Below are 22,742 nucleotides of genomic sequence, written 5' to 3' on the forward strand. Positions count from 1 at the left end.
CACATGTGTGTGTGTGTGTGTGTGTGTGTGTGTGTGTTTTAAAATGTAAAATAATATAATATGTATATATAAAATGAAAATAACATGTACAACCACATTTTATATGACTTCTTAATATTTTGTCGAGGTTACTGACAGTACTAATGCTACCATATGACCACCAATGCATTTTCAGAGCTTCCAGCATACTTCAAATCAAACAGACTTGACTTTATAAGGATCTATCAATCAAACAGCATCCTCCCAGTCTCACACTTACCATTATGTCTGCTGTGAAATTCCACTGTGCTGGGGCTGAACTGACACTGACGCCGATCATGACAGTGCTGTGCTTTGCAATAATGAATTAGAGGGTTCTCACTAAAGGCTTGGGAAAAGCCAATGGGTTTCGGGGGGTGGAGAAAGTCATCCAAACACTTAGAATGAAATGTGGGTTGATAGAATGTTCTGGAGCAGGATGAATTATAGATTTGATATATGCCTACTTCCAGAATATGTCAGATACAGACGATATTGAAAATCCATGAAATTTTGATTTTAGCATTTGTGTCTTAGGTCAGTATGGCCTAATATTAACTAGCGTGACCTCCAACACCAGTGTATCTGGGGAAAAATGATAAAGCATAGCATAAAGTAAACAAAAATCACATATACAGTACATTAAAAGATGGTCTTCATATTCAGATGAAAAAAGAAAAGATTAATTAATCTCAGATTGTTTGAAACAATTCGATATTATTTAATTACAAAATAAAATAACAATGCTATTAACAATGGGGACAAAAAAAATCACAAATCACATACGATTAAAAGATGGTCTTTATATTCAGAGGAAAATAGAAAGGGCCAAATTATGTTTAAAACATAATGATGCCGATGCTTATGATAGTAGTAACAGCAACAACAACAACAATATTATTATCATAATTAATAATAATAATAATGATAATGATGATAATAATAATAATCGTATTATTATTATTAGCTACTAAATCATGTTTTTTTTTCACAATAAACCATACAATACACGGGCGTTTTATGTAGCTTGTGAACATGGAGTCTATGCGCGCAAACAGATCAGGGAAGTCTGTGGTGTTGTTTTTCTCCTCGCTCGCAGTCTCTACTGGCTTCAGTAAGACTCCACGGCCTCACGATGAGCATTTCGACCAATGACAGCCCAGTGCACATGGTGCGCGCGCCAAGTGCAAACTCAACGCCGAGAATTCGCCTTTTTTTCTAAAGGGGCGTATTTTTCTTGCCAATTTAATTACAAAACAACGTTCAATGCACACGATAAACTCTGCAATAATGTCAGGCGCCCATTTGAAACACTCGAGCACCATGTCAAGGTGATAGTGTTGTGTAAACAGCCGGGATGCGTGTTTAGAAACGTTTTTTGGGAAGTCTCATCAATGGAGGGTTGAGGAAGCCCGTCTTGCTACAGAAGAGGACGCTGTCGCCCCTGGATATGACCGGCATTCTCTTTCGTTTCGAGCGATCGATAAAAGAGTAAGTTTGCTGATTTAGTTTGCACTGCTTTCTATAAAGAGTAACGTCGCGGGGGCAGGCAGCGCTGCGGTTGCTGGCTTGCACTCTAAATATGGCTCCAGCACTGAAAGGCGCTCATTTACTAGCTGCTTTGCTGACAGTACACGGCGCTTTATTACATAAGTGCTTTTTCTCTGCAGATACGCACACGGCATTGCATGCAAACGACTTGCAGATAGCTATAGCGTCATATGCAAGTATCTGTCGTTTGATTGATAACGTGTAAAAAGATATATACACCGTCAGAGTTTGTTATCAGGAAAAACCATCAAGGTTGAGACTGTCCATCAGCCCTGCTAAAATGGCTGACTCGCCTGTCTTGCTTTAGGATTGGTATTTAGCGCTCTGCAACCGAACTACGTCAAATGAGTCGAGGAAACATTGAAGGTCTGCCCGGTGATTGGCTCGAATTATTCACGTGATATGTTCAAAGCACCCTATTGGTTCGCCTGATATATATTTATTTCCAATGTTTCAAATGGAGTGACATGCATGCTGTAAATGTGTATCTGCTCATTTTAGTGGTAATAAGATGTTTATTGTTTACAATAAAGCATTTACTTTTACTTTTTATGTAACAGCAAACACACTATGAAGGAGCAGAGTAGCTGCTACATTTTACAGTTAATGTTCTATTATGTGCTGATGTTAACACTCTTATAATTGCTAAAAACAACCTGAGAAGCTTTGCAGGACTAAGGTTTTTATGTTTTAAGGCAAGACACTACAGGTGAATAGGGTAAACATTTTAACTAATGATATCACCATATCTTTTGCTTTGATAGATCACAGTTATGGAGGACGAAACCTGCAAAAACAATAAATAAAAAAATACACAAATAAATAAATCAATATGCAAATAAATAAATAAATGTCTGTATAAATACACAAATTCTTGTTTAAATACATATAGAAATAATTAAACATGTGATTAAAGTAGGCTAATAAGAGATGTAAATCAACTGTAGAGAACTGTCAATTAACAGTTCATTACTGACAGCAATCACAGCTGCCAGTATTCTACTGTTATTTTCAGGACGTCATGCCAATAAAGCAATATGAATTGAACTGAGTTGAAATGAATAATTGATTACTAAGCAATTTGATTAGATTATTATCTTTCTTTCTTTTTTCAGATCGAATGCCATCAATGCAGGAGGTGGTTTCATGTGCCTTCCAATGACAGACAGCCAGTTCAAGAGGGCTCAAAAGGTTGACTGGAAGTGCTGCCTATGTAAATAGTTTTAAATTCTGCAAATCGTCTAATATATTACAGTTCTTTAATGTAAAGTTTCAGGTTTGGGTGGGGGGCATTGGGAAAATTAAAAATATGAAGTTACACAGTTGTCATTGTTTTTTTTTCAGCTATCACAAGACCCGACCAAGTCCATGGTTGACACCCTCTCATTAGCATGTTGTGCAGAGGAAAAATAAATGCGGAACTACATTCAGAAATAAATGAGTGATTAAAGGAAAATAAATAGGATGAGTTTAGCATTTCCTTAAACATTTTCCATTTGCCCACTAATTTATTTTATTTATTTGCCTACTTTAATCACATGTTTAATTATTTCTATATGTATTTAAACAAGAATACGTGTATTTATACACACATTTATTTATTTATTTGCTTATTTATTTATTTTTAATTTCTGCAGGTTTGGTCCTCCATACACAGTGCATTGAGACAGATTTGTATTATATTTGTTATGCTTAAATATGCATATGATGCATTGTCTAATGATATATGCAATAATTTGCATGCATTTCTTTGATGATAATTTGATAAAGCCAGAATTGTTTTTATTTTTGTTGACTTACTAGACTTTTTTTACAGAGGGGATTTTGGATATTTTTTTAATCACTCCATAAATCAGATACTGTGTCAACAGCCAAAAAAAAAAATTTGGGGGGAATAAAATTTTATAAAAGCCATGCAAATGATACATGAACAATCTCTTCTGTAAAAAAAAACTTTAGAATATTGACAGGAATAAAATTGGAAAGATTGGTGTATGTACATGCTACTGAAGTAGAGATTTCTGTCTCAATGCATCAGAAAAAAAAACTCATTTTGAGAAAACGCCCTTAACATTATGTAATCTAATTCAAATCTACTGATGCAAATAGATAGTGTAATAAAAATAAATAAACACTTAAATGTGTGTTTTGGATGTTTTCTTTCCACTAGTCTGAAAGAAGACATGTTATAGAAGCAAAATATAGCAATAGCTCAAAATTGACCAGTGCATGAAATGGTTTTGCCTGTAATCTCTTGCCTTAAGTTTTTTTCAGCAATATCTGCTCAATATTTGTAAGAAATATTTAATAAGCATTTATTTACATTAAGAGGACAACTCCAATGAGGAAGTTAAGAAAACGAGTTGGTCAGTCCAGGGCTGGAGGCTTTGGGAGAGGAATGGTCAGAGGAGACAATCTGGGTCAAGTTGGTCCATCCAGCCATGCCGACATGGAAACTTTACTCTGTCCACCTTCTCCATGCAGACTGAACTTCTCTACAACCAGAGACACACTTACATATGCACAGGCTCAGAAAATGGTGGAGACTGAGCTGGAAGGAAGGCTCCACCGGATCAACATCTGCGAGCAGCTCTCTGTCGTAACCGAAGATGAGATGCTGGCTCAGGATCTGACAGAGTGCAACAGTAACAAAGAGAACAGTGAGCAGAGACGGGGAAACAAACAAGCCGCATCTAAAAGCAAGCGGAAAGATGGCAAACACGCAGCCAAAAAGAAATCGAGCTCTCAGTATGGCTTGCAAAACCAGGTCGCCCATATCCAAACCCCCTTGCCTAAGCCTACGTTTCGTAAGGTGGACACTTTCACTGCTTCAGAGGCTCCTCCTCTTCCTGTGGCTTATTACCGCTACATGGAGAAGTCAGGTGAAGAGCTGGACAACGAGGCAGAGTATGACATGGACGAGGAGGACATGGCTTGGCTAGAGATGGTCAATCAGAAGCGTGTGTCCGATGGACACGCCTCGGTCCCCCCTGATACATTCGAGTTACTGATTGACCGACTTGAGCGAGAGTCCATTTTGGAGTCCCGGAGCCAGACGCTGTCCCAGAGCACTATCGACGAGGATGCCTACTGTTGCGTTTGCCTCGACGACGAGTGTCTCAACAGCAACGTCATCCTGTTCTGCGACATCTGTAACCTCGCCGTGCACCAGGAATGTTACGGGGTGCCTTACATCCCTGAGGGCCAGTGGCTGTGCAGGCGCTGTCTGCAGTCCCCATCGCGCCCCATCGATTGCGTTCTCTGCCCGAATCAGGGAGGTGCGTTCAAGCAAACCAGCGACGGAAGTTGGGCCCACGTCATCTGTGCTATATGGATCCCTGAAGTGTGCTTCGCCAACACTGTGTTCCTGGAGCCCGTGGAGGGAGTGAAGAACATTCCTCCTGCACGATGGAAGCTCACCTGTTACCTGTGCAAACAGAAAGGCAGGGGGGCATCTATTCAGTGTCACAAAGCGAACTGCTACAGGGCGTTTCACGTCACTTGTGCCCAGAGAGCCGGTCTCTATATGAAAATAGACCCTGTGCGGGAGACTGGTGCCAATGGCACTACTTTTACTGTGAAGAAGACTGCTTATTGCGAGAACCACTTGCCTCCTGGCACAGGCACTGAGGGGGATGAAGACAACGGGTTGGTTGGGGGCAGGGGTAACAGAGGTCAGAGGTCATACACATTAGGCCCTCCGCTGCAGCAAAACCAGAATGGGCGGAAAAAAGGTTCAGCCGCACAACAGAAGAAAACACAGAAGAATCCGGCAGGGGCCTCACGGAAGACAGGAGTGCCACTCCTGCTGGTGCCGCAGATACCTTCCTTTAGGTAAATGTTTTCGTCTGGTCTTTTGTCTGTTATGTCTGGTCTTTTGATCTTACTTCACTGTAAGCATGTAGCAGAACCTTATCTTCACCTTATTGTCAGTGTGGAAGTGACTTAATTCTAGTGAATGTTAAATTGATCAAAAGTGACAGTAAAGAATTTTACATTGTAACAACTTCTATTGCAAATAAATGCTGTTTTTTTTTTATCTTCTATACATCAGAGAATGCTGAAAAGTATTACAGTTTCCAGAAAAACCTTAAAACGGCACAACTGTTTTCTACATTGATAATAATAAGAAATGTTTCCTGAGCTCCAAATCAGGACACTGAAAACTATGGTAATGGCTGCTGAAAATTCAGCATTGTCATTGACAGTTATTTTATATTTTAATGATATTTTACAGTATTACTATTTTTACTTTATTTTTGATCAAGCATAAGAAACGTATTTCAAAAACATAAAAAAAAAAAAAAAAACTTGCTAACCCTAAGCTTTTGATTGGTCGTAGTGTAATAAATGTTATGGCAATAATGGCAAACAAATATATGCTTAAAGCATTAATATTGGGATACATCAAGATGCTTTTAAGGGTGAACTTGACCTTCAGCCTTCTCATCCTGTTAAAAAAAGTCGTTCTTAATACTGGCTGACTTTTTTCAAAAAGTCCTTTACCAGCACATTTAGGTCTAGCTCTATACTAGTATTGAACACTCACTTTTTACAATCCTTATGGAAAAAAATCAACACAATTGAATATCCTGTGTTACTTTAGAAATGTAACATAACAGAAGAAAAATAGGTTGTGAATGTTTCATTTAGAATTTAACAGTTGGCCTTTGTCGTATTTTTTAAATAGGCTCAACAAGCTTTGCACAGGGGTTTCTGTTGACAGGAAGAATCAGTTTATGCAGAGGCTCCACAATTACTGGCTGCTAAAGCGTCACTCTCGTAATGGAGTGCCGCTCATCCGCCGGCTCCATTCTCACCTACAGGCTCAGAAGTCTGAGCAGGTTAGTGTGCTGTAACACATTTCTAGGGGTGTAACAATAAACCAATGCCACGGTTCGGTTCATATGACGGTTTTGGAGCCAAGGCTCGATTCATTAGGTTCTGTTTGTTGTGGAGGTAGGGTTCATGGCATGGCACCACTAGATTCACTTTTAACTTATATTACCTCCTCACAGCGTCGCCAGCACGGCCTCCTAAGGTCATAAGATAACCAAGAACGTTCCAGTTAGGTACAGTATTGGTAACACTTTAGTAATTTCATGACTTATTGGCAATGTAACTGCAACGTCATAGGTCCTTACTTGAATTGCCATCAAATTACCCATTCTTTTCATGTGTTCAGATGACCAGAATTTGCAATTGTAATTAAACGTCAGTGAAAAATTTTAAGGGGTCATATGATGCGATTTCAATTTTTCCTTTCTCTTTGGAAAGAATTAAGAAATTCTCTTGGTGCATAAAGAAGATCTGTAAAGTTGCAAAGACTAAAGTCTCAAATCCAAAGAGATATTCTTTATACTCGCCGGATCGGCTTTCACTGTGGACGAAGCTGAGTCCAGCCCGAAGTCGTCACATGTGGTTGCTGCAAGCCTGCCGGCCACGCCGTTCTCAATCATTTGCCACTGATGATTCAAACGCGAGTTTTGAGCAGTGTAGAGTAGCGCTTGTTGTTTGTCATTTCTCCGATCACAAATGCAGACATGGTTTTGTTTACGCGGCGCGATGCAACGCAACCTTTCAAAAGACAGTATAAGTCATTATAATCCGTAATTATGTCCCCACTGGATGCAACAAATGCCTCGTTTATAATGGGTTTTATTGTTTTTGTCTCGTCGCTCAGGCTGGGACACGGCATCACAGTATGGTAAGGGGCGTAACATTTCCGTCACACGCTTGAAGTATTCGGCCAATCACAACGCACTGGATAGCTGGCCAATCAGAGCACAAAAAATTGACCCGTTTCAGAAAGGCGGGGCATAGAGGAGAAACAATAATGTACAGTATGTGGAAAATAATGTTTTTTGAACCTTAAACCGCATAAACATATTTCGTTACACCAAATACACAAAATAATGTTCTTTTTAGCAACATCATATGACCACTTTAAGTTTCCCTTGAGATAAAATGTGTCTTTTCAACAAGTAAACAAAAAAAAAATTTATAATATACAGCGCCTCCACGTTTAAGCTGCGTGCGCACAGTATAACGTCTGACTGGACAGTTCGTTTTTCTGAGGTGAGAGACTTTATTTCGTAACAAGATACGAAAATAAAGTTAGAATAACTACACTGACATAGAATAACAACATAATCTCATCTGACAGCAGATACTGAACCAGGACAACGCGTTTTTCTCCGGCACTTATCTTCAGCTGCGTCTGACAGAAGATTAATTTGTCTGAGGTGAGACTGAGAGTCCTAATACTTTACAACGAGTAAACAGCTTTTATAAAAGTTTATAGATTCATGTAAAGGTAACCTGGACTTTGGAAAGATGATAAAACCATTTTAACTACTATTATTTATGTAGCCTACAGTACCGGTGACCGTTGAGAGTTGCCATGACAACCGGGAACACATTAAAGCTGATGAAGAGGACGCGTCTGACATTTCTCTCAGTTTCTCGACAGTTCTATCAAAAAACTGCGTCCGATTGGTTAAGTAATGTTACCCACAGTCTACTAGAAGTCCATTTGTTAATATTTGTCTGTGATTATTTGGTAATCATCTGTCCGCTAGCAAGTACGCTTGATAACACATCTTTCACGTATCGCATATTAAGATGCTCAGTACCGAACTTGAATGCTTTCATTCGTGTAAATAATATTAATATTGTTAATATTGTAAATGTTTCTATTTTTGATAGTATTTGACACATCGCAACGAAAACAGGAATTTTACGTTTACAGTTGTCGCAACGTAACACCTTGTCACAAAAGTTTGGTCATATCGTTTGATGTATTTTCTTTAATACAATTATTTAATATTTGTATTAATGGCTAGCGTTGTTGTTGTTCATGCTGGTATTTGTTAAAATAAAGGAAGAGAATTCATGACTCTGAATTCCTCATTCACTTCTGTTGAAATAGCCTTTAAATGAGTTTGGGCAAATGAGGACATAAATTAGGTTAGCTACTGCACGTCCTCCCAAATAAAAATACATTTAAAATAACAATTACCAACACACAACTATCTGATCCACGACGTTACTATGCCGTCGCAGTTACTCCTTGACATCGTCGCAAAGCTACACTGTAAAAAAAATTCCGTAAAAGTTACGGTAAAAAACCGGCAGCTGTGGTTGCCGGAATTTTACCGTAAAAAATACGGTAGCAACGTTTTAGGTTTTACGGATAGTAGGGGAATTTACCGTTAACCATTTAACAGGTTTTTACCGTAGCATTTTTACAGTCTTTTACCGTTAAATTCACGGTCATTTTTTACAGTGTACGTTGTGGCGACGAAACCAGGAATTTCACTTTTCCAGTTGCCACGATGTAACTAGTTTCGTTGCCACAACGAAAGTTTGGCCAACAGATTACGTTGCAGTTACGTAACAGTCACATATTTTTGTTAGCTAGGGAATTACGCACAATGCCCGCAATCCTGCAGCGAAACACAGCAACTAAACTCTAAAAATTCAGATTTAATCGAGTGGAATTAAAACATTCTTTTGTACATCAGGCTGTCCTAGAACTGAATATGGTACACGAAAAATGAAAAACACCAGGAATTATATATATATATTTTTTTTTTATTCTATCGTATTTAGTGTGTCTGTCTACTGTGAAATGTTGTATTTTGTTTGTAAAGATGTAGTGTGAAAGAAACATACTGTTACAAGAAAAAATTCAGATATTGCCTGACAATAAAGTTTATATCTATATTTATCTATAAAATCATCATGGCCATATGCGTTTGAAGTGTCTCAGAAGGGGGCGGGCTAGGCCAATAGAGTATTGCGGTACGTAACGTGGGTAGTGTATTGCCGTTTTTCGGTTACACCCCTACACATTGCGCTTTTATTGACAGTAAAGTGTGTAAATAAGGTGTACTTCAACTATTAATAACCAAGCCCACACAGAATCTGTGCCAGCAGAAAGCACTGCCGATTTCTACAAATTTGCAGCACTCCTCATTCACATTTTACCTGCCCATTGCTTGTTTGTTTATTGAATATTATTGCTAGTTTGATCATGTTTTCAGCTTTAAGTAACACATTTTCCTTGTTAAAATCAATGAATTTTCTGCAGAATTCAGCACATTTTCTCCCAAAATCAGAGCAGAAAAAGTCTGCATAGGACAAAAGTATCACTTATTGAGTATGTTAATAGACCCAAGATTGCTTGTATGTGCATTGCTTTCAAATATTTTTTTTTCTTTATTCCTTTTTAGAGAGAGCCAGATGCAAAGTTGCAGGATGTTAGAGAAGAGCTAAAGTATTGGCAGAAGCTTCGCCAGGACCTGGAAAAAGCTCGACTTCTTATTGAGCTCATACGAAAGAGAGAGAGACTTAAAAGGGAACAGGTGACACAGATCCTTTCATGTCTGTGATGTTCTTTTGTTACATTCTCAAGGCCCTGTTCTCTGCAAACAATCACTTGTTGCCAGAACAGGCCTGAGGTAATTATTAATTCACAGCATTGATTTAATTTGGCTCTCTTCTCTCGTAAGATGAAACTTCAGCAGGCTACACTGAAGATGCAGCTCACCCCTGCACTGGTGTTTCTGCACTCTACACTGGAACAGCTTCAGGAGAAGGATACTGATCATATTTTCACCACACCTGTCAATTTGAAAGAGGTGAGGAAATAACAGACAACTTTTTATTTAATTTCAATTTAATTAAATTTGTATTGAAATACTTTGTTGTTGTTGTTGTTTTAAATCACTTTAAATTTAGGATATTTAAGATGTCGGGTATAATTAAAAAATTGAATGACAATAAACTATTGTATAAATAATTGAAAATGTTGCAGTTTTATAAATATTGATGAAAGTAAAATTGAAGTCGTTATTATAAGGGCTAACTGGACCATGTTAACCACCCAAACTTTGGGGTAGTTCAAACTGTCATTCATCAGGGTGGGCTAACTTGCTCATTTTTTTTAAAGCCGTTGATGTATATAAATAATGACCCATTTTTGCGGACCCATTTTTAATGTTCCTGTTGTGCACATTAGCGTGTGTCTACACTGACTGGCCTTTTTATTTTAAGAGAGTAAGGAAAATCCTTTTTGCCATGTCGTCTTTTAATGTTTTCCTAGGTTCCAGACTATCTGGAGTTTGTTTCTGAGCCGATGGACTTCTCTACGATGCGTGACAAGCTGGAGGCCCATAAATACTCCTCAGTGGCTGACTTGGAAAGTGATTTCAATCTCATGATATCCAACTGTCTGAGGTACAACTCCAATGACACAGTGTTCCACAAAGCTGCCATGCAACTTCGAGAGGTGGGCAGAGCTATTCTGAGACATGCCCAACTTCAGGCTCTCAGCATAGGCCTTGATCCCATCACAGGCATGCACCTGTCAGAAAAGCCCAGCACACACAATGCCACAGTCTCCTGGTGGGATGAAGGTGAGCTTCTTTCTAATGCCAAAAATCTCCCAAACAGTGTGCAGTCTTTAAATGATGTGATTGAACATTGTGACGTTTAAAAAAATGTGCATTCTGTCATTATCTAATCACCTTCATGTCATTTTAAGGTTTAAATAAAGGACTAAAAAAAACACCATAAATGTAGCCCATGGTGCCTGAATATTAATTATCAAAAATTTTCTTTCTGTCAAATGATTTACAGTTGACTTGCTGTTGGACCCGGAAAATCGTGTGCACATGTCTCCTGAGGACCAGCTGAAAACCCTGCTGGACAAACTGGATCTGATGTCATCTATGCGTACCAGCGGAGGTCGCACAAAACGCATGCGGCTGCTGCGTAGAGAAATTAACAGCCTCCGTCACAAAATCAGCCACCAGGACCGCAACTCACGACTGCTGAATAGGAAAATGAAAGAGGAAAAGAGCGATGAGATGGATTACATAACCTCCAATACAGGTAATGCAAAGTAAATCATGTCCAGAGGTTGTGTAAATAAATGTCTGAAAAATTTCTGCTATTTATAGAATTTTATACTATATAATTTATACACTTCATAGATTTCAGGGAAGTAAAAATAAATATTATACAGTGAGTAAAGAAAAGAATCCCCTTTAGAATAATCACATTTTGTTGCTTTGCAGCCTGAAATGAAGACAGACAGTTTTTGTTTTATCCATCTGTATTTACTCAGTTCAACTTTTAACATCCAAGTGAAAGATATAACACCAACTTGTCAGAAAAAAAAAATAAAAAAAAACAGAATCACGGAGTTGGAAAAAGGATCACCCCCTTGTGTCAGTATTTTGTTACAGCCTTTAGTCTGTTGGGATATGTCTCTACTAACTTTGCACATCTAGACTTTGCAATATTTGCCCACTCTACTTTGCAGAACTGCTCAAGTTGAGTTAAATTTGATGGTGACTGTTTGAGGACTGCAGTCTTCAAGTCTTTCCACAGATTTTCAATGGGGTTTAAGTCTGGGCTCTGACTAGGCCATGCAAGAACATTTACCTTTTCTCCTTCAACCACTGTGTGCTCAGTTTTGCGGTGTGCTTTGAGTCATTGTCATGTTTGACATTCTTCTTTCCCATTGACAACTTTCTGGCAGAGGGCAGCAGATTTTCCTAAAGAATTTGACGGTATTTTGCCCCATCCATTTTTCCTTCTATTCTGACAAGTGCTCCAGTCTCTACTGCAGAGAAACACCTCCATAACAGGATATTACCACCTCTTTACTGAAGGAATGCTGTTATTTGGATGGTGAGCTGTATCGGATTTCCACCACAAATAATTCAATTTTAGTCTCATCTGCCTCAGAATCTTCAAGGTGTGTTTTGGCAAAGCTCAGTTGTGACTGCATGTGGCCTTTCTTGAGGAGTGGCTTTTTTCTTCCATACAAGCCACATTTGTGGAGAATTTGTGATATTGTTGTCACATGCACACAATGACCACTCTTTGTCATAAATTCTTGCAACTGCTTCAGAGTTGCTGTAGCTCTCGGTCGCCTCTCTGACCAATTTCCTCCTGGCTCTTTCATCCAGTTTGGAGCGACGTCCTGATCCAGGGAGGGTCTGTGTTGTACCAAATACCTTCCACTTCTTAATAACAGACTTCACTGTGCTTCTAGTCATTGATAAAGCCTTTGACATTTTTTGTATCCATCTCCTGACATGTACCTGTCCACAACTTTATCCCGGAGATCTTTTGACAGTGCCTTGCCACCCATAGTTAATTGTTTGCTTCAGTTGCACTACAAGGACTGAAATGCTCCAGGACAACTCTTTTGAGTTGCACTGAGTAAATACATCTGGATAAAACAAAAACTGTGTCTGTCTTCATTTCAGGCTGCAAAGCAATAAAATGTGATTATTTTAAAGAGGGTGATTCTTTTCTAGACCCACTGTAGATGCCTCAGTTTGCCTCAGACCATTTGCGCCTTAGTAAAAAAAAAAAAAGATAATTGCGACTATTTTTCATATCTGTGACTTCATATTTTATTGTGACCTTATATCTGGCAATTTTACTATCATTGTTGTTTTAGTATTATTTATATACTATTGTAGTATTTGTTAATATTTTATATTAGATTTTATTCTTATATTTTCAGTTTTCTTTTTAATTTGAGTTTGTTTTACTAGTTTTATGTGCTTTTGTGATTGTATTTTTTAAATATTTCTATTTAGCTTTATATTAAACTATTTTAGTTTTAGTTTATTAATTAAGTAATTGGAGCATTTCAGCTTCATCTTAATTTATTTCAGTTAGTTGCCAGTTTGGTTTGTCAGTTTGTTTTTCATTTAATATTTTTATTTGATCTGATTTCAGCTTTATTTTATTATACGTTTTTTTAAATAGTTTTAGTTAATAGTTTAGTTAATAACAACAATGGTTACTATTTGTTATTTTAAACTTTGTCTCAAATGACCTTTTCTTTTAATTGATGCACAAATGGGCTTCCATAATGGACCATGGCAGAAAACCATACGTCAAGTGATGTAAAATTGTTTTTAATTCAAATCTTATGAGTTAATCATTTATTTATTTCCACAGCTGAAGACCCCAAGAAATCAACATTGCAGAAAGTGCAAGAACCCACTTGTCCGGCCTCTTCACCTTTACCCGGAGATGCTCCACCAAACCCGCCTATGTTCTGCCTTAAGGTGGGACGGACCACCACAGCACAGTCAAATAAAACTGGCAGCAGAAAACAGAGGGCAAAAGGAAAAGAAAGGGGCCTGAAAGAAAATCACGATCAGACTTTAGAAGAAGACGAGAACTTCCACACAAAAGAGCAGGACCCCAGCACTCAGGAGGATGCCGTGATCAGGGTTTCCTCCACAGAGACTCCATCTGATTCGCCCAAGATGGGTGTGGGTCGTCGGACATCGATCCTCTTCAAGAAAGCTAAAAACAGAACCAGACTGGCAAAGGACAAGCCTGTTTTATTGCAAAATGGAGTCAGCAAAGCTGAAAATGTTGCATCATCGGAGCAGACCACAACAGCCAAATTATTGTCAGCTTCACCAGCCCCAAAATCGCCCTCTCCGTCCCCTCACCAGCTGAGATCCAGAGGACTAAGTACATGCTCGGACAGCGAAGGAGAAAAGGCCCACTCTCCACCTGAAGAGAACGGTACTGGAATATCTTTACCAAGGCGATTACTCAAGTTTATTGACCAGTGATTTAAGAGCTGTTCACCACGTTGTGTTTAATATGCTAAAGTGCTCTAATGCTCTTTATTTAGGCTTCACAAATGGACTCCAGAGACACAGCGGCAACTCATCAGATTCAGAAAGCTGCACTCCCACCTTCCCAGCACACAGGTAATGGATACTGTCAGCACTCTGAACTGAGTGATTTAAAATAGTGCTCCGACTGATCGGCTACCAATCGCTATCGGCCTTTGGGGAGTTTGATCGGCGGTCTCTATAAAGGCCGATCTCATAAACTGTTCTCAAGCTGACGATGTGCCAGCATGCCGTGAGAGGTTTGGCATGACATGCAGTAGCACCGTCTTATAATTATAATGCTGAAGGTGAGGTACAATTCATATTTCTATATTAAATAACTTAGAAAGTAATTTGAAAACTTTCTGTGAGACTTAATTTCACAAACAGCTCGAGTGAATCACTGCAGACTCTCTCTCATCGCGTCTGCACTATAAGCGAGCTGCACACTGCACAGCTGACACAGGAATTGTCACTTGCACAATCGAGACAGTGTCGCATCATCACTAAAGTTTATCAGTTGCATTTCTTTTTAAGTCTTGCCAGTGTTTAATCTATTCAGCACTCGCACGTTCTCCTAGAGACGGTGCGCTCATGCACACTCAAAGTGCACACACATAAGGCCGCCTCACATACAGCTCACAAAATCAGGCTTGTGCTGTGTATAAGCTATTGTGCAGCAATTGCCCCATTGTAAAAACAAAAATGCACTGCATGATCAAACATTTAGGTGAGATAATTATATATTTTTGAAAAATGTCTAAAATCTCAGTTGCTAAAGCCTAATTTCATAATTAGATGCATCACTTGTGGCATCAGTGTCTCTGCATGTTGATAAAACAAAAAAAAGTTCACTTTTTTCTCCTCATCATTTGAAATTTCATCTCATTACAAACATGCTATTTCAATTGCCGTAATATTATGCACAAATTTACCCGAAAGTCATAGTTTTGTTCTCTTAAACACAACACTTTATTTGCAAATTAAGCGTCATGTTTTACAAACATTAATTGCATGAAATTTTTTTTATATTTAATTTAGAATTTATACATTTAATTTATCCTTTATAAATGATCAAGTTTACTGTATATAAGTTTATGCTCATGTTTTCTTGCTGAATAAAACATGTATCCACCTCAAATTCACCTCAAATCCACCTTTTTTGTGCACATTTTGTATTGGAATCTTGTTTTTTATCCCAAAATGCACATAAAAGTACTTGGAAACCAGTTATATGAAGGGGTATTTACACCTATAATTACACTGCCCACTTGAGATTGGATCACCTGACATACTGTATATGTTAACAGTAGGTGTTCAAGGTGCCAATTACAAAGAAGAGCCTTGTATTTTAAAAACGTATGTCTTTAATATTTGCTGCAGTTCCTCACCTCCGAAACGCAGTCATGGTAAACCAGCTCTCAGCAAAGTTCCTGTTGGTGAGGAGGAGGACGGAGTTTCCAATGCAAGTGAGTACAACAAAGACCTTAAACTATATTGTTCTTTTTTTATTTGTTTTGGCCAACTGTCATTTTCTTTACTTTTTTTCTAGGCAAAGAAACTTCTCAGAATGATGAGATGGAACCTCTTACCTTGGTTTGGGCAAAATGTCTTGGATACCCCTCATACCCTGCAATGGTAAGCATCACATGGTGTTGAATATATACATGAGGCACTTGAATATATGATTTGGTATATTCAACCTATCCTAGCCTAAAGTAATGATGGTTTTCAACAGATTGTCAACCCTAATATGCCCCGGGAAGGAATTCTTCACAACGGCATTCCCATCCCTGTGCCTCCTAAAGACGTTTTGGATCTGGGTAAACGCAGAAAGGAGGAGACCGAGGAGAAGCTCTTTCTTGTGCTGTTTTTTGATACAAAAAGAACCTGGTAAAGTGAAACATACATTTCATGAAACATATTTCAAACCTGCAAGTCTGTTTTAAGCCTATCAAAGTCATTGTTTTATTATTAATTGACAATCAGGCAGTGGCTGCCGTTGGACAAGCTCCATCACATGGGCATTGACGACACTGTAGACAGACTACGTCTGATGGAGGGCAAGAAACCGAATGTGCGGAAGTCAGTGCACATGGCGTATGACCGGGCGATGACACACCTGAGCCACGTGAAGGAAAACTCAACCTTTAACCCCTCGAATTTTATATAGAGGACTTCTATTAAATGTATTGCTAAACTGACTGTAAGGTACCAGTGAAGATACGTTCAGAACATTCTGATGTTTATTGGTATTTATACCGGTGAAAGGCAGATTCATAAGCTCATTTTTTATTTCTGTCTTGTTTTCCTACCCTCCATAACTCAAGGCACATCATAAATCAAACCTGGTGTTATTAACTTTTAACCTTCTCATTCAACTAAGATTTCTAAGAATGTTTTAAATTCACTTGTTGTAATTGCACTTATTTCTGTATGTTGAAAATGTTTTGCCACTCGTTTTTATTGAATGTGAGGCGATCGTATCAGTTATGTTGCCAATGCGCCAGGGTGTTCGGGCAGCACGGTTCAGGAACTTTGTGCTAGATGCCTTTTGTAACTGTTTACTTGGATACATTTCTGGACTGAGGATGTGCAAAAAAAAGTCCTATTGCCCTTAGAGCTACTGGTCAATCATTCTAGCGTGATTATAATATGCTTTTCGTCTTTATCAGATTCCAACTTCTGAGCGTCTGGTGTTTAACTACCAGGGTGGTTTTAACCTACTGTGAGATGCCATTGAATGAAAATATTAATTTCTTTGGCACTGCTTACACCCAGCACCTGTTTTGTGTCCTTTTTAAGTTAATATGTGCTGTTTATTTTAAAGAAAGGATGTGTTTGTTGACGAGCTTGTAATTGTCGGTGGAGATCACTGTGTAAATATAAATGCATGTAGAAAATATGCAGAGAATCTGAAATGTAAATGAATGACAAATTTTGTACGTCATTTTAATTTATTTGGAGTGGTTATGGAAAAGTTATTTAATAGTAATTGAGAAGGTTTAATTTAACAGCTCTGTTGAGCTTTATATTATTCAGAAAGCATTACAGCTTTAATGCAATTGTTCCTTAGTGGTCTACAGTGAACGAACATTATAGAATAAAATACTACGTAGTCTCTTAGATCATGTATGCAGAGTAAAAAAGAAATGTTTTTTAAAGCCTGTGAAAACAGCTAATTGTACCGAACAAAAAAATGTCTGCAACAGTATTTTCTCAAACGAGAAATAAAAACACTGTCGAGCTGATGTTTCCCTGTCATCTGTGTTTACAAGTTGAACTTGAGTAATACATCTCGATCCCGCACTTGCACTAAATTTAGCCTTCATGTAAGTAAATAAGATCTCAAAATACATGTACTTTGAGCAACCTCAAGATTTATTACAGCACCAATATATTACTCCTCTTGAATACAAATTTGTTTTCCAGAAGAAAAAAAAATTCCAAGTATGTAGTTCTCTAAATATCATACAATGAGGATTTTACTGTTATGCCCAGTGGTTTTGATCTTATTAGATATGACGTCATAGTGCACATGCCAGAGGAATAAATGTCACTATTCATGACTGGCATGTCAAACAGCAAACAAACAAACATACAGCAGTATTGTGCAGTAACCTAACCAAGACAGAAATTAAAGAACATTAATCCCATAGTAAGGACTGAATTTTATGATCTTCTGATGTTTCAGATCATGTTATTTTCTTTAAAATTAAGCAGGGTTTGGTTTCAAGTAGAAAACCATATAAGACAAAAAGTCAAAGGAAACCTTTAAAAGAATACATCACAAGTACAATGAACAAAAGTGCAGTGTGACAATGCACAGCTCCAGCAGCCATGCTAAATTAGAGACTTTGTCAGAAAGCTGTTTAGACCATGATGAACAGCTCATCTTCTTCATTAACCAATTTTGATCTTTTAATTTTGTACCATAAACTTTCTAATTTATGCAATTAAATGTCTATAAAACAATCCAGTTATAGCCTCAATAATTGTTCACTGCCATCAGTTGAGAAGGAGAAAATCCACATTTGATTGGGCCTTTTGCTACGTAAAGCTCAAAGTGTTCTGTTCTGGAATAAAAGAGTTTATAACGTCCACAAAATGTGATTTGTTTTTCTTCCACATAAAATTAGATCCAGTCCAAGATGTGTCTGTCAAATAGTAAAAAAACAAAAACAGCAGCTTTACGTAACTTATTAACCCATGGCAGATTAGAATCATCTCCATTACATTACTAAACTGAGTTAAGTTCGAATGCAGAGATGCACGTCCTGCCATTTTAGCGGTCAGATCGCAGCGGGTTGGTCTGGTCAGTGTGCATCTGAAAGCAAATCAATGCAGGTGGTCGGTTGATGAAGGGAATCTTGTAAATGACCAAGAAATAATCATAATCTGATTCAGGTGGACTCTTACCTGCTTTAGAGCTCTTACTGGGGTTGGGGGTGGTGGAGTATTTCGGAGGGTATCGGATAAACAGACGGTCTTCCTCCTTCTTGATCCAGCGCAGCAGTTTAGTGATGGCATTGATGGCACAGGTTTTTGTGACAAGGGGGCTGAAGCATGTATACAACTCAAATTTACTCGTGACCTGGAATGAGAAATTAAAGGAATAGTTCACCCCAAATTTGCTGAAGATTTACTCACACTCAGGCCATCGAAGATGTAGATGAGTTTGTTTCTTCGCCTAAACAGATTTAGAGAAATTTAGCATTACATCACTTGCTCACCAATGGATCCTCTGCAGTGAATGGGTGCCGTCAGAATGAGAGTCCAAACAGCTGATAAAAACATCACAATAATCCACACGTAACCCACACCACTCCAGTTCATCAATTAACATCTTGTTAAGTGAAAAACTGTGTTTGTAAGAAACAAATTCATATTTGTTTAGAACTGTTTTGTTGTTTTCACTTGTAACTGCTGCTTGATCTACATATTTCTTGTAAACAGGATTTTGTTTGTAAATGGTGCTTGATCTTTAAGCAACAGTTTTAAGTTAAAAACCACTTGATGGATTTGTTTCTGAGAAACATGCAGCTTTTCACTTCACAAGATGCTAATTGATGGACTGGTGTCGTGTGGATTATTGTGATGTTTTTATCAGCTGTTTGGACTCTCATTCTAACGGCACCCATTCACTGCAGAGGATCCATTGGTGAGCAATGTTAAATTTCTCCAAATTTGTTCTAATGAAGAAACAAACTCATCTATATTTTGGATGGCCTGAGGGCGAGTACATTTTCAGCAAACTTTCATTTTTGAGTGAAATTGCTTTGGGCAACACGTAATTAACCTGAGAAAATGATAAAGAATGCCACCAAATAATCAATCACAAAGCGACTCCATTTGGAGCAAGGTCAGAATCCTCATTTGCATAATCTGCATTTGCAAATTTGGACTGCTGCTCAGAGGCCTTGAAGGTAACTTGATCTTTTAAGGTCTGCGCGGAGAGCTTGTGAAAGCGCCAGGCGAGATAGAAAGCACAGCATCAACATGTTTTGCTCTCGGAGGACTGAGAACAGATGCATGTGACAGCAGTTACTATTCACATACCCAGGCCAGCAGAGTCTCACGTTCGGCCACGTGGTAGATGAGCTTGAGGGGGCGTGAGGTGCTGTGGATTCGGCTGTGCATGTCCCTGTACAGGTCCAGGAGTCTCATCCGCTCCTCCTCACTGCCGTAAGGGGCTTCCATCTCTGGGCTGCGGGAAACCCATGAGACACAGAGGAAAACAAAGGCGGCTTTGTGCTTTAGATCTCATTTCTGTATGTCCTTCATCAATATTTTCAAAAATTATATTTGTGGCCCTACATTGTGTACGCATCTTATGACAAACAAGAGCGCTTTCAATAAAACCACTGCAGTCTGTGGGCATCAAACAATAGGATGAATTAAGAAAACATGCTTTCAATTACTGCCCTCTGTAAAATTCATTTGGGAAATATGTGTGAGCATTAGCTCAGGTTTACAGTGAAAATATGAATCTCACAGATACTGTTCAAAAGTTGGTTATGAAGATGCTGAGGAAAATCTAACATCATGAAGTCAGCATTAGTGAAAGATCTCCTATTAAAAAAAATAAAAATAACTAAATACATTCAAAAAGTTGCCAATTGAAAACAACTAAAACATCAGCAGTTTTTATTGTATTGTTTACATATAGTATTTATTAATATTTTGACTTCGCTTTTATTTTTCCTTTTTTCATGTTTATCAGTTTTACATACTTTTCAATTAACGTTAAATTTATTTTTATTTAATTTTTAAAAGTTATTTTAGTACTTCAATTCATTTCAGTTAGTTGCCAAAGCAACGATTCTAGTTTTTTTAACGTTTTTATTTTATTTTAAGATTCTCATCTTTCATCTTTATTTCAAATAATATAAACCACTTTTAATCATTTTAGTTTTAACTAAACATCAAAACACTGCATCACAGCGCATACAATACATTTCTTTAATAACAAATGTGTTCACAAGCAGAGGGTTAAATATGTGGCTTAATCTCATAAAAACAGGTCCAGCTCACATTTTATCCAAAAATCAAAAGGAAAAGAAGCAATTATCTCTTGCATTAAGAAAGTTAATACTTTTTACATTGTAACATTATTTTATGACACCTAAGCACATTTCCCCCCTAAACGCACTTTTAGTGTTTTATTTTCTAATTATTTATTTAGACAAAATAGTATAGTCATTTTAATATCTGCATTTATCGGTTATCAGCCATAACATGAAAGCTTATTAGCACATCCCTGGTATTTTTAATATACTAAAAAATGCTTTTGAACTTTAGAATTTTTGAACTTTCTATTCATCAAAGAATCCTGAAAAAAACATATCATGTTTTACACAAACATATTAAGAAACTGAACTAAAAGAAGTCTTATTGGGACTAAACTAAAATATATAATTTCTTACTTTTTTCTTTGGGATGAAATGAGAGCTGGACAGTTTTTGTGAGATTCTCAAACGACTCACCTGGTGAACTGTGTTAGCTGGCGATGGTTGTCGGGCACATCAAAAGGCTTGTACATGAAATGCCTGAGGTCAGATACTCCCACCTGACTAACGCTGTACGAATGAGCTTTCGCTATGGAGTTGAGCGCATTCTGTGTTTGCATAGCCTCCTCGATCTTCCTCTTACACTCGGCCACCGAATAAAATGCCTCTTTATCGGTAGAGAGAAGAACCAGACAAACCGTGCATTCAGGAGGGTCCAGATATGAGATGTACGCATAAAAGTAACAGTCAGGGTTAAAACTGGGCAGGCAGATGGGCGTCCAGATCTCCCCAGCCTGGAAGGCGGACGAGGCCCCGATGAGGTTCAGTAGCAGGTGGAGGTCAGCAGGCTCCAGTCGGGCATCGTCGATGACCATCTTCTCTTGCACTATGGCGAGCAGCTGGTTCTTGGCTATGAGGATGGAGAAGACCAGGTTGGGTGTGATGGCCTTCTGGAGAATCTGACTGAGGGAGTCCCTGAGAGACGAGGCCAAGGGAAGACAGTGCACGGCGGAGAGTAGGAAGCTGGGGTCTGAATCCACGAGGTTAAGGAGGCCGTCGAGAATCTTCTCCGAGCCGGCCAGCAGACGACGCAGGTCATAGTTCTTCTTGTGCTCGAAGATGCGGGTGATGCTGGCCTGTGTGAGCATGCTGATGATCTGGTTGTAGACGTAGAGCAGTTCGTTACAGAGCTGCTGCTCTGATTGACGGCTGCTGGAGACGGACACCAGCACCAGAGGACCCTGCTGCATGAACACAACCGTGTGCTCATCTATCAGGGGAGAAGAACAGAAGCAAAGAATCCTGTTTAAGTTATTTAAGCATGATCACTTGATTACTTGGTATATAATTAATTGTCCTTGGGTCTAACGCAACAATTACACAAGAATTTGTACAAAATGTGTTCACATTTGTACAAATGTAAACAATATACTCTACCATACAACGGTTTGGAGTCAGTAAGATTTTTATTTTTTTTAAAGGAATACACATTAATTCAATTGATCAAAAGTGACAGTAAAGACATTTAAAATGTTAAAAAGTAGGGATGCACAATATTATCGGACTGATATCGGCAAAGTTTTGTCTGAATGATGATTAGATTCATGGTTTTGGGTCGCTGCACTTAATCTGAGAATGCACATACAGAATGACCGTTTGTTGTATGACAGAGTAAACAGTAATAGCACGTGCAGTGGCAACAGCGGCAGCCTCCCCCAGGTTAGAGGCCTGCAAGGCCGTCGGGTCCCGACACGCTGAGTCCATTCGGGCTGGGCTTGGGCCTTTTTTTTTTTTTTTACAGATCGGGCTCGGGCTCATTTAGCTTCTCTCCTTTTATTGTGCCCATATACGCGCAGAGCACACTACTGTATGAAATATTGTTTTATTGATTATATTATAAATATTATACATCGGCTACGCAATACGCAACGTGTATACGCACGAATTAGCATACAGGTGACAGTTGACCATGCAGAGCATCAGGGAGAAGTTG

General features: G+C 38.4%; 3 protein-coding genes across 7 annotated transcripts in view; 1 reads left to right on the forward strand and 2 right to left on the reverse strand.

Moving 5' to 3' along the window:
- The window catches only part of LOC107685669 (probable glutamate receptor), a 10,014-nt gene extending 8,169 nt beyond the window's left edge, over positions 1-1,845 (reverse strand). Inside the window, exons 1-2 of the mRNA XM_016482347.1 lie at positions 1,789-1,845; positions 260-603 (exon numbers count right to left, since the gene is read on the reverse strand). Of these exons, the coding sequence (XP_016337833.1) occupies positions 260-319 (60 nt within the window). The 5' untranslated portion in view covers positions 320-603; positions 1,789-1,845. The remainder of the gene's footprint in view (positions 1-259; positions 604-1,788) is intronic.
- Positions 1,127-17,161, forward strand: LOC107685666 (bromodomain and PHD finger-containing protein 3-like). 2 transcript variants are annotated; one of them, XM_016482339.1, is made up of 13 exons: positions 1,127-1,509; positions 4,054-5,403; positions 6,260-6,413; positions 9,807-9,938; positions 10,086-10,214; positions 10,679-10,991; positions 11,215-11,469; positions 13,564-14,145; positions 14,258-14,336; positions 15,624-15,709; positions 15,793-15,878; positions 15,979-16,133; positions 16,230-17,161. In XM_016482339.1, the coding sequence occupies exons 1-13, from the start codon at positions 1,469-1,471 to the stop codon at positions 16,411-16,413; spliced, it is 3,546 nt and encodes a 1,181-aa protein (XP_016337825.1). In that variant the 5' UTR covers positions 1,127-1,468; the 3' UTR covers positions 16,414-17,161. The 2 variants fall into 2 exon arrangements, with proteins under 2 accessions (XP_016337825.1, XP_016337826.1); XM_016482340.1 differs by having other exon boundaries at positions 1,364-1,509; positions 3,899-5,403.
- Positions 17,162-17,237: 76 nt separating this feature from the next.
- The window catches only part of LOC107685668 (vacuolar fusion protein MON1 homolog B-like), a 17,758-nt gene continuing 12,253 nt past the window's right edge, over positions 17,238-22,742 (reverse strand). For 2 of the 4 annotated variants that reach the window (XM_016482343.1, XM_016482341.1), the window contains exons 4-7: positions 21,227-22,019; positions 19,800-19,947; positions 18,660-18,834; positions 17,238-18,567 (exon numbers count right to left, since the gene is read on the reverse strand). In XM_016482343.1, coding sequence (XP_016337829.1) covers positions 18,557-18,567; positions 18,660-18,834; positions 19,800-19,947; positions 21,227-22,019 — 1,127 coding nt within the window. In that variant the 3' untranslated portion in view covers positions 17,238-18,556. Of the gene's footprint in view, positions 18,568-18,659; positions 18,835-19,799; positions 19,948-20,965; positions 21,018-21,197; positions 22,020-22,742 lie in introns of those variants that run through there. The other 2 variants (XM_016482342.1, XM_016482346.1) reach the window with 2 other exon arrangements.

Source organism: Sinocyclocheilus anshuiensis, unplaced genomic scaffold, assembly GCF_001515605.1.
Source record: "Sinocyclocheilus anshuiensis isolate Anshui unplaced genomic scaffold, SAMN03320099.WGS_v1.1 scaffold257, whole genome shotgun sequence".
NCBI classification, from domain to species: Eukaryota; Metazoa; Chordata; class Actinopteri; order Cypriniformes; family Cyprinidae; genus Sinocyclocheilus; species Sinocyclocheilus anshuiensis.